Raw genomic sequence first — 12,214 nt, 5'->3', positions numbered from 1 at the left:
CCCCCACTTCCCATTCTAATATGGCTAGTTGTTTTAATTCTAACTGGGGCTTTTGAGGAATGTCATCTCATTAGGGAAAAAGATAAAAAGTTAAGAAAAACTTCAGATGCTTGAAAGCTGAAAAAAGAGAAAATTTTGGAGTCCTGAGAGGTGTGACTGAAATGGTAATTCTTATCCCTCCATAGATACGCCTGACCTGCTTAGTAATTCTCACATTTTATGCTCTTATTTTGAACAGACTCAGAATTGAATGTTTTATTTACACAATTTGGCCCATCAAATCTAAACTGGCTCTTGGATCAATTGCACCAATCTCTTTCCCACACCTGTTTCCCTGTAACCTATTCTATCACATATGCCCACAATACATTGCTGATTCTCCGAATCGTTTAAATGTAGGAAGATACCAAGAAAGATCTATATAGTCACAGGGAAAACTAATGAAACTCCCATATGGAGAACTGACGTAGGTAAGCAAGTCTGTGAAACAAGTGCCTTCCGTGGTGCCACTGTGTCCGGCATGAAGGGAATGGAGAGTTGAATTTAGTAGGCTCTGTTATTTATGTATGTGAAAGATGCAGAATGGCCTCAGGTACAATCTGCTGGCCGGCACGCATGAAAATAAGATTCTGTACACTCGACAAAATTAACCTGAGTATTTCCGGCAAATTTTTGTTTGGTTTTCCGCATCCACAATATTTAGCTTTGACTATTTCACTTTTTAGCGTTGATTATAACTCAGCTGTTTTGGAAATTTCAGATTTTTTTCCTGTCTAGGGGCAAGTTTGATTAGTTCTCTGACTCTACTAGAGGCACTTACCATTAGAACTGGGACCTGCGGTCCCATGGGTCAACTGAGACCAGGACTGACGGTACACTTCCCCAGTCTCCTCGTCTGCCTTCAAGTCGTCCCTCGCTAAGTTGAGCTCGCCCTTTGGGCTCCGGTTATGTTCAGCAGGAAACAGGCGGTCGGCTGTAGCGAGCGCTCCTTGCACGAGTGGCTGTGTTTGGGCATCTCCCACGGTCAGTGGCGGGGAGACGGCCTCTGCTGTCTTTACACTGGAGGCGCAACCCATCGCCCTCACCCCCTCACTCCCTCGGTCTTCACGCCTCAATGCTTTCAGAAGTTTTTGATTCTAGAACCCAGGGCCCCGAGATGGTACACGAATGCATTTCCAAACCCCAGTTGGACACCTCGAAGGGCAATTCGCGAGGCAGACCGAGGCTTGGTCGTTGCTAAGCTACATGCCATTAAAGCCGTTGCGGAGCAGTGTGTGCAAGACACCAAAAAAAATTAAAGGAGCAACGCTCGTCAATAACTCTACAATTAAAAATATAACGCTACATTTCACTATGTCGATCAACCAGATTTAAACTCAAATATAAGCAAGGAAACAAAAAGCGAAACGTGAAAATGATCTTAGGTCAGAGTTCGTTGATGCATTTTATAAATTGACTTTTATAAATCATAACTCATTTATGCGATTTGACATTTCCGTTCAATATATTTTTCCATACAAGACGACGAAATCGTTTGTTGCTAGAATTAACTGTTAGCAAGAGATAGTTGATTTACGAACAAGTTTATCAAATAATGGAGCTTCCATAGAAGGTGTCACCCTAAATAAATTCAAAGCTCTTTATCATTTCCGGTATCCATGAAAGAAAACAGCTGAAGTCTTAAGTAGAGTATTGAAAGGCAGATTGAAAGATTACTCGAATTGGGCCCACTTTAGGAAATGCCGCCTTTGTATGTATTGTTCAATGGGGTTGAGCTCCGCAGCGTCATCCGTGTACTAATGCTTACGATTCTACTTAGTATACGAAACACATTATCCCACTCCTTCAATAAACTGTTTTCAGTCTCCAGAAATACGATTTTATTTCAAACTTAGAATACATGCAAATCAACTGCACTCTTTAAAGTTCAGAAAAGTTGTTCAATGACGTGAGCATTTGACATGTGATTAAGAAAATAATTGCTAATTTGAAACAATATTAAACAAATAACTGGTTTACATGTCAGATAGGATGAGTTCAGCACGTCAAGCTGGGTTCAAACACGAGTGAGAGGGAGGCGGCAGAGGTAAAGTAAACGGCATGAATGTGCCAGGCCAGAAATCATTAGAACTGTAAGTTTGTCAGAACAACCTGCTTCTATGCTTTCTGGGCAGGCCGAAGTGGGATGGGCCGACTCTGCCAGGAGGTGCTTGCCCAGGGAAGCACGCGGTTTGGGAGGTGGAGTTTTCCTTCCTGCCAGGGCAGCTTTAATGGCATGCTCATGCAGTTTCCTCTATCCACCCGCTACTTCGTGCCACTACACAGCTTGGGGTACTCTGCCTGACTGAGGTGTTTGAGGTCTGGAGCCCAGCCCAGTGAATGTAATTAAGATCGTAAATTGGGAATGAAGTAAAGCTGTTCTACAGAACAAATGGGTAGCTGTTCAGTTTGTATTAACTTTATTTAAAAACCGAGATTACCCATCCTCCTGTCATCAGGCTGAATATTTGTGCCTTCAGGGGATGACTGCCAAGCCATCATCAAAACTTTATTCACCCATCCCATCGTTCTCGATGACTATGGTGGGCATTTGGGGGCAGTATTTCAAATGGAAAAGCAAGACAGTATCGTTTTAATTTTCAGACTTTAGCTGGAGTTACAGATTTTGTTTAATATATTCAAGAGGTGGGGTTTTCAAAGGAAGAATTACCAGTTAATTGCCCGTCCCTGGTTGCTGTTGAGAGGTGGCAGTGAGTTGCCTTCTTGAATTACTGCAGTTCCTGATATTTCCAAAACAGTGATGCTAAAGGAATGATGATGTGGCTTGAAGCAACTTCTGGGTGACAGTCCTATGTTCTTGCTGTCCCTGTCGTTCCAGCTGCCACAGGTTGTGGGTTTGACCTGATGAAGGGTCTGGGCCTAAATGTCGATTGTACTCTTTTCCATGGAGGCTGCTTGGCCTGCTAAGTTCCTCTGGCATTTTGTGTGTGTTGCTTGGCTTTCCAATATCTGCAGATTTTCTCTTGTTTGTCACTGACAATAATTTCCTTGTTTTAGGTCATGTGTTCACCTAAAATAAAACATTCAAAAAGTTAAATAAATAATGTGTGAGATTTGTCGAAATTACACAGCAAGGTTACTTTAGTGAACGATTTGGTGTAGTTTCCATTTTCTTGCATATTTTGATAAAATGAATGAATTATACTGTGCAGCAGAAATCCCTCAAGAGCATGTGGGAGTCCAGTGGTGTGATCTGTAAAATATTGCTAGTGAATATAGAAACAATTATCCATAAAAGTGAACATTTATAAAGTTACTCTAAGACAATCAAATAAATGTTTTTAAGTGATAAACACAAGAGATTCTGCAGATGCTGGCAATCTTGAGGGCTTTTAAATGGGCACAATTCATCACCTTGAAAACTCTAATATTAAGGAATGTCAAGGAGCTGCCAGCACCAGGTGTTTATCAAAAACCACAGCCAAGAGCAAAAGGACATAACAATACACCAACCACTATAGTATATCTTAAAGTGATAACCACTAGAGTGAGAAGCTTTCCAATACAGAAAAAAAGTTTATCAATATCTTTATTAATGAATGAAGCATGATTTAAAAGGAGGAGAGGGTTAAGTGCTTTATAGTTTTGGATTCAAGGTATTCAGAAAAGATAGGCCTGGGGAAAAAAAGGGTAAAAAGCTGGAGGAACTCGGCAGACCAGGCATCTATGGAAAAAAAGTACAGTCGATGTTTCAGGCGGAGACCCTTCCAAAGGCTTGGATTTCCAGCATCTGCAGATTTTCTCTTGTTTATGGGAAAAAAAAGGAGTCAGCATGACAAAAATGATTAAGGAAGATTTAGTGTGCTTGAGAGAAATGCTATCCTTGACAGCCAAAGAAAAAATCAATTTGGTTAAGAATAGGAAGTAAGGATGTAATCAAATTATTGATGATATTCTGTACAGTAATATAGTGATAGGAAAATATAATCACAAGCCTGCAAAGGAATTACAGAGGTGTGAGGGAATTTTAGAGCAGTGTTATTTGGGTTCCCATTACACTAATCTTAAGCAATTTAAATAACAAAGCAGGACTAGAATTTCTGAAATGCATTTAGGAGTATTTTCTTGATCAGTTTAGTAGTTCTGGTCTAACAATGAAGAATCTTTTCTGGAGAAAAGGTCGGCTAAGTAAACCAACTGTGAACGACAGAACCCTCGGGAAACAGTGTTCATTGTATCACATAGCACAGGACAAGTTAGAGCAGAATATCTTGGAGGAAATCCAACTACAGTGGTAAGAGAAGGATCTGATGAAGATAAAATGGAGTGAAATATTGAAATTAGTCAGTAGGTGGCTATTAAAAAGACAATTCAGAATATTCTTGCCTTGTGTTCATTTGATATACTTTGGCAACAAGTGTATAACTGTGCACCATCATCACATAACACATTTGGTTTGGAAACACCCCATCTTCTCCCAAAGGTACTGTCATCTACCAATACAGTTCCAGACTAATTTCTCAGAAATCAATGAATATTCTATTTTAAAAATCACTGCTAGAGTGCAATGTTTGCACCAGGATTATCTTCCACTTATGAATTGTGTCTATTTCAGCTACTTGCCTAAATATTTGCAAACAACTGTCTAACCTGCATTTGTAGTAAATCTTACATCATAGAAACAATGGCACAGGAGAATACCGTTTAACCCATTGTGCCCCTGCCAGTAAAACAAATGCTACTCATCTTTCGGGGCAAGGTCTGCAACCATATAAGGTTATTCTTAAAGTGCATGTCCAATTACAGTTTAAATGTGACCAGGACTTCTGCTTTTACTACACTGTCAGACAGGGATGCATCAGACCCCTCATATCCTCTGGTACATCTATTTCCCTCCTTTTCCCTCCAATCCTTCTACCAATTACTTTAAGTTTATGCCCACAGCTCTTGATCCGCTCTGCTAAGGGAAATAAATCCCTTCCTAGTAAATCCATTCATGCCCCTCATAATTTTAAGAACTTTTTTGATTCCTGTGCTACATTATGCCTACAATTTTCCAGCGCTGGTTATATACTTGTAAGTTTCTACAAATTCTCCAGTACAGTAACTTTTTTTTAAACTGTCAGACGAAAAGGGCTACTTGAATTTTTGAATTATTGAATTTTTTGAAGAAGTTACGAGGAATGTTGATGAGGGTAAGGTAGTGGATGTAGTCTATATGGACTTCAGCAAGGCCTTTGACAAAGCTCCACATGGAAGGTTAGTTAAGAAGGTTCAGTCGTTAGGTATTAATGCTGGAGTAATAAAATGGATTCAACAGTGGCTAGATGGGAGTTGCCAGAGAGTAGTGGTGGATAATTGTTTATCGGGATGGAGGCCGGTGACTAGCGGGGTGCCTCAGGGATCTGTTTTGGGTCCAATGGTGTTTGTAATATACATAAATGATCTGGATGATGGGGTGGTAAATTGGATTAGTAAGTATGCCGATGATACTAAGGTAGGAGGTGTTGTGGATAATGAGGTGAGTTTTCAAAGCTTGCAGGGAGATTTATGCCGGTTCGAAGAATGGGCTGAACGATGGCAGATGGAGTTTAATGCTGAGAAGTATGAGGTTCTACATTTTGGCAGGAATAATCCAAATAGAACATACAGGGTAAATGGTAGGGCATTGAGGAATGCAGTGGAACAGAGAGATCTAGGAATAACAGTGCACAGTTCCCTGAAGGTGGAGTCTCATGTAGATAGGGTGGTGAAGAAGGCTTTTGGAACATAGGCCTTTATAAATCAGAGCATTGAGTACAGAAGTTGGGATGTAATGTTAAAATTGTACAAGGCATTGGTAAGGCCAAATTTGGAATATTGTGTACAGTTCTGGTCAATGAATTATAGGAAAGATATCAATAAATTAGAGAGAGTGCAGAAACGATTTACTAGGATGTTACCTGGGTTTCAGCACTTAATTTACAGAGAAAGGTTGAACAAGTTAGGTCTCTATTCATTGGAGCGTAGAAGGTTGAGGGGGGGATTTGATTGAGGTATTTAAAATTTTGAGAGGGATAGATAGAGTTGACGTGAATAGGCTGTTTCCATTGAGAGTAGGGGAGATTGAAACGAGAGGACATGATTTGAGAGCTAGGGGGCAGAAGTTTAAGGGAAACACGAGGGGGCATTTCTTTACTCAGAGAGTGGAATGAGCTTCCTGTAGAAGTAGTAGAGGCCAGTTCAGTTGTGTCATTTAAGGTAAAATTGGATAGGTATATGGACAGGAAAGGAGTGGAGGGTTATGGGCTGAGTGCGGGTAGGTGGGACTAGGTGAGATTAAGAGTTCGGCACGGACTAGGAGGGCCGAGATGGCCTGTTTCCGTGCTGTGATTGTTATATGGTTATATGAATCAATGATCGCGGTTAAGGCATCTCAATATCAAATTGTACACTAATGGAATATTTAAAACACATTTAACCTTTGCTTGACGTTTCATTCTCTGCATTTTACAAAGATTTGATTATGATCCAGCAAATTCTGTTAATTGTTGAATAAGAGAATTTTCAATCAGTGCTTAGAACGTATCGGTTCTCTCTTAGAACATGTAATTGTTCGTATTCCGAACATCTCGTTATATTTTGGAACATTGTCTCCCTGGAGACATTTACACAAACATTGGCTCTACCGTAAGTTATTAACACGTTAAAGTGTCTTTCTCGCTGAATAAGCAAGTGGACTTAAAATGCAGCGTTCAACAAGATTTCAGAACGAGGGATTTTCACAGAGGTCCAGTATCCCTCTCTCAGGACAACCTGTAGCCCAATTCCTATCAGCTTCAGCCACAAGATATGTTCTACAAGAACATCAAGGTCGGATTTCTTTGGATTAAGATCTTATATTTTCACAAGTCAACCCCTTTTACATAGATACAGTTCCATTTGATTCCCCGAAATCGCCCGTTTATAATATTGTTCATAAAAACTCATTAACTTCCGCTCTTCTTCACCTCATCTGCGGGTGATCCGATTTCGTTTCCTTTCTCTTGCTACTTCAAAGCAAAGTGGAAAATATTTTCATCTTTATAATACAGAGATCATCACTCCTCTAAGGAGTGTCAAAATCCTTGTCAATTAGACGCTTTCGAATTGTACTCACGGTGATAACGCTTCCGCAAATAGTATCCGAGATCTTTTTTTGCGTAGAATGTTGGTGGAATACATATTGTTCAAGAGGTCAAGAAAAAAACCCCCAGAAAACAGGAGAGGGAGTAAGCCATCTATTGCTTGTAGCCTGCTGACCTTTTCATTTTAATCGCTGATCCTGTTCTTGCTTTCTCCCCACAACTTTTCACCTCTATGGCTATAAAAATATATATCTAACTGCTTTAATGATTTCACCTCAACTGTTTCCTCTAGCACAGAATTCCACCTCTTCGGTTAAGGGAGCAAGTGGGTATGTTAGAAGCTGGGAGGTAATGGAAAATTATAGGAGGGGACGGCGGAGCATGGAATGAATGGGGCGGGCTGGGGAGAAGAGCCAGTAGGAATGTGTTGGTGATGAGCAGATAGAAAGGGTGATGGGGAAAAGTGATAGAATGGTGGGTGACGGTTGGAACAGGATAGGAGATAAAAAGATTGGAGCGAGCGATAGAGGGGAACAGTTAGCAGATGTTTGAGAATTCGATGTTCCTACCGCTAGATTGGAGATTGTTCAGGCAGAATAGGTGTTGTTCCTCCAATCTGCACTTAGCCTCGACCTGGCAGTGGAGGTGACCGTGGACAAACACGTCAGTATAGGCTTATGAAATGGAATTAAAATGATTGGCTACCTGGGAGATCCCACCTGGCAAAGTCGACGGAGAGAAGTTGCTCGGCGAGGCGAGGAACCATGTAGAGGAAGAAGCAACGAGGATTCACATGCGATGTGCTGCCTCACCTGGAAGGGCAGTTTAGGGCCTTGGGTGGTAGCGATGGATATGTTGTAGAGGCAATTTTTGTTGTTTCGGGGGCGGAGACTTCTGTGGAGGGACGAGCGAACAGGGAAGTCATATACGAGGAAATTTGCAGATGCTGGAAATTAAAGCAACGCACACAAAATGCTGGTGGAACACAGCAGGCCAGGCGGCATCTATAGGAAAAAGCACCGTCGACGTATGGGGCCGAGACCCTTCGTCAGGACTCATATAGATGGAAGTCATATAAAGAGAGCGATTCCAGCGGAAAGAGGAGAGGTTCCTCTTGCGTTGTAGATGGAGGATGCGAAGAATAATATGTTGATTACCGAGGCGCTAGGGTGGTAGGCGAGGACCGGGGGTGGGGGGGAGGGTGCTCTATCTGTGTTTTGTCTGGGGGGTGGTGCGATCTGTGCTAAGGACAGAAGTGCTGGAAACGGAGGAAAAGCGGGCGAGAAAACCCTATTTTCTATAAAATTAGTGCTTGTATTGTCGTGCAAGTAATCTCCTTCAACACTTACATTTCCAAGAGAGCAAAGAGGGTCTTGTTTCAATACTTAATATAAAAGACACTTGCTCAGAACTCCGTCTCTAATGCCGGGGCGCTTCCTTAGACCTGCACCAACTAACAGCTGGATTTGTGCTCTATGGCGTTTAAGGAAACAATCTCTCGACTCAGTATTACAAATGCTGACAATTGAGCTGCAGTTGACAAAGTAATACTGAGGGCGTCCTACCGTGAAGGAACTGATACTAGACAGCAACCTACAGCACTGTCCCACTAACAGGATGTACTTACTGCTCGTTACGCTGCTGGCATTGAGGGCAGCAATGAACGTCCTCCATCTCAGGCGGTGTTCAGGACCCCCTTCGTGGTGTCAGTAGCTTCCTCTCGGTTTTCACTACTGTCAACCACACAAGCCCCGGATGGAGACTCAGGAAGACTGTTGCACTCAGATTTAAAATGATTCTTCATTGCTGTTTCCGTAACAATTTTGTTGTATCTGTCAGGGTTGTTAGCCCTAAGCTGAACCCCTGAACCCAGAGGACTGGTAGGCCACTCTAAGTCTGAACTTTACCTTTTGGCCTATTTGGCAAGGGTGACCCTGACTCCTCTGGGTCATTGAGGCACGTAGTCCTTCAAACCTGAAAACAAGGTTGTGGTTCTCTTGGAGGACTTATAGATGAATAATATTTAGTTTGTTGGGAATTGAATGTGAACAAGGATGCTATTAGAATTTCTTGCTTTGCAAATGGTGTCATATTTATTTTTAGGACCTAATGAATGAGTAGACTGAGCCTCCTTATAACATCTCATTCAAAATGTTGTACATTTGACAATCCTGCAACCTTTCAGCATTGTACTGAAGTATTAGCCTAGATTAGCTACTGACAACCATAATGAGATTCAAGTCTACAGTTTTCAGGCAAGTTGATCATACTAAATAAATTAAGTCAACATAACTGAATAACTAATGTGAAAAAGAGAATTAAACTAGAGGAGGATAAGATTTGGAAGTAGGTTAGGCCATCTGTCCCTCAAACCAACTCAGTATTTGATCAAGATCATGGCTGGTCTTTTGCTTACAGGCTTTTTCCAGGACAATTACCATGTACTTCAATGCCTTTAATATCCAAAGATCCATTGAATCAGAATCAGGTTTGTTATCACCGGCATGTGTCATGAAATTTGTTAACTTAGCAGCAGCAGTTCAATGCAATACATAATATAGAACAAAAATAATGAATAAATAAACTGATCAATGACAGTATACATGGAGTGAATAGATTAAAAATTCTGCAAAAACAAATAATATATAGTTAGGAAGTGAGGTAGTGCTCTTAGGTAGGTTCAATGTCCATTTAGGAATCAGATGGCAGAGGGGAAGAAGCTGTTCCTGTGTGCCTTCAGGTTTCTGTATCTCCTACCTGATGGTAACAGTGAGAAAAGGGCATGTTCTGGGTACTGGGGTCCTTAATAATAGATACTGCCTTTCTGAGTTTTGAGTGGATTCACTAACAGCCCTCTCTAGTAGAGAACTCCAAAAGTTGAGTCCAATGGGAAGAAATTGGCCTCTGTCCTAAATGGCCTACCTCACTGGTCAGTGCTCATCAAGCTGAAAAATCCATTTATTCCCAATTTTGCCTGACAACCAATTTTGAGTTGTCATACTGCCTGATTCCATGTGCTCTAACCTTATGTGGTAGTTAACAAAAGTCCTCTGAAACTCCAAATATTGTATACCACAGCCACTGTTTCCCTAATCAATTCTACAAGTCATATACCAAAAGTAAACTTTATTCAAACACAGTTGCAGTATTCTAATTAAGATGTACAGCTGTTGCATTTCCCCTAACGCTGAAGTTAGAACTAATAAATTGGTTCCACATTTTCACTTCTTTCTTAAATAGGTGGGTAACATTGGCTGTGCTTCAATCTGCACGAACAATTCTAGAATTGATAAAACTCTGAAAGATGATGACCAGGGCACTCATTATCTCTAAAGTCACCACATTCAAAAATCCAGGGCATCCAGGTCCTTGAAAATTTTCATCTGAAGTTCACCAACTTTCTTGCACCATTATTGGAATTACCTACAAGGCTCTTAAAGAGCAAATTTTCAATTGACAGATTTGAAGAATATATTAAGTAACATATGGTTTAAAAGTGACAAACTTGTAAATTTGCAACAGTTAAAAAAAACTTTATCAGCAGTACCAACTCAAATAGAACAGCAGCAACACCAGCTTAATTCCTCTGATATGCTGGATCAATCAACTTCACCATTGCAGAAAAAAGGTTAAATTCTAATAAAATAAGGAAATCCAATTTAATTAGTTTATATTAACTATTTCCTATGAATTAATCACGTCAACATAAGTTATCTAAATTTTACTTAAAAGATCAGGCTATTTACATGGAGGGTGACAAAGTACAAAGTGGCCTAAGGTAGAAGGATATTATACAGCTCTCGTTACATGCACATGCAGGTCAACTCTGAGTGATTATGCAGAAAGTTTGAAGTTAATAACTCATTTCCTTCTACCCTGGGCCACGAACTTATCAATCACCTGTCCTATATATGGATTACTGTGCCAAAGGAGTAGCTTTATTTATAATTCTATTTAGGAAATAGACAAGTTTGTTAATCCTGAAAACAGAGATGATAGACACATTTAAACTACCATATACTTTCTGACAAAGTTGGAAATCTGAAATAAGGTCCCACATATTTAAGAAGAATTATAACACAAGGTGTTGCAACATTCAGCAAAGTGGGGACAGTGCCCATAGTGATTCTAAACAGAAATTTGGATAATTGGAGCTCAAGAGCAATCACAGCACAATTCAGTAATGCTTTACAAATCAAAAAGCCAATAGTTGCAAGCTTTGCACATAAATCTGCCTTCTGATCCTACAAAAGTAAGTGGACCCATCACTGGGACTCAAATGCTCCATCCATCCTGACTTCAAAGTGATGAGTTCTGGCTTTACTGCAATTCCTTTTTTTAAACTTTATTTTTATTATTTTGCTGATAACAGAACAAACAGGATAAAAACAAACAGGGATTCTTGACCAAGCTCATTCATTGCCTATCAAGTACATGAAACAAAGCCAGACTACAAAAATCTGTGAAACATGTGTACAAGCATTGTGAAATGTGGCATAACTGATAATCATTACATAGTGTCCATGATGGAACTAAAATATGACGTACCTACACACAAGTACCAGGAAGCGATTAAACACATAGGTTCACAAATGTATTTCTGAGATAAAAATTATTCTATTGAAAGGTAAAAATAGATGTGTTTTTTTTTTAAACAGGATTCCATGTAGCACCATGTGGTTGTCTGTATGACTCCAGAATACAAAATCTTGGAAGTAACAGAACCCAATGTGAATTGCCACTTAGATTTGCTTCATCATTCTACAATCAAAACTTCATTTTAAACACAGCAGCAACGCCTGGCCATCTTGACCATCAGTACCTTTCTCCCCTTTACTGTTCACCATCTGATCAGAATAATAGCATCTACCAACCACCCCCTGTCTACTATCAAACTCCAATTTTACTTCCAGGAAGAAACCAAGTTGCTTATTCTAGCCAATTATTTCCCATCAATAGTAAGACTCATGTGTCGAATGTTCCTGCAAGATTTCATACTGAGTTGCTAAATCCTCAAATTCAATTGCAACAACGTCATAACCTGAGACAAAACCAAAATACTCAACTGCCAAAGGCTTCGAAGTCTGAAGATGCTATGAGTAAGACAA

At 40.2% G+C, this 12,214-nt stretch overlaps 1 protein-coding gene across 2 annotated transcripts in view; it reads right to left on the bottom strand.

The window, feature by feature from the left end:
- LOC132406200 (uncharacterized) overlaps positions 1–1,240 on the bottom strand; it is a 28,988-nt gene extending 27,748 nt beyond the window's left edge. For both annotated transcript variants that reach the window (XM_059991521.1, XM_059991522.1), the window contains exon 1: positions 821–1,240. In XM_059991521.1, coding sequence (XP_059847504.1) covers positions 821–1,076 — 256 coding nt within the window. In that variant the 5' untranslated portion in view covers positions 1,077–1,240. The remainder of the gene's footprint in view (positions 1–820) is intronic.
- Between the last annotated feature and the right edge of the window lie 10,974 nt (positions 1,241–12,214).

Source organism: Hypanus sabinus, chromosome 16 (assembly GCF_030144855.1).
Source record: "Hypanus sabinus isolate sHypSab1 chromosome 16, sHypSab1.hap1, whole genome shotgun sequence".
Taxonomy (NCBI): Eukaryota; Metazoa; Chordata; class Chondrichthyes; order Myliobatiformes; family Dasyatidae; genus Hypanus; species Hypanus sabinus.
Note: the sequence above shows the minus strand (reverse complement) of the source record. Positions and strands in the feature narration are given on the sequence as shown.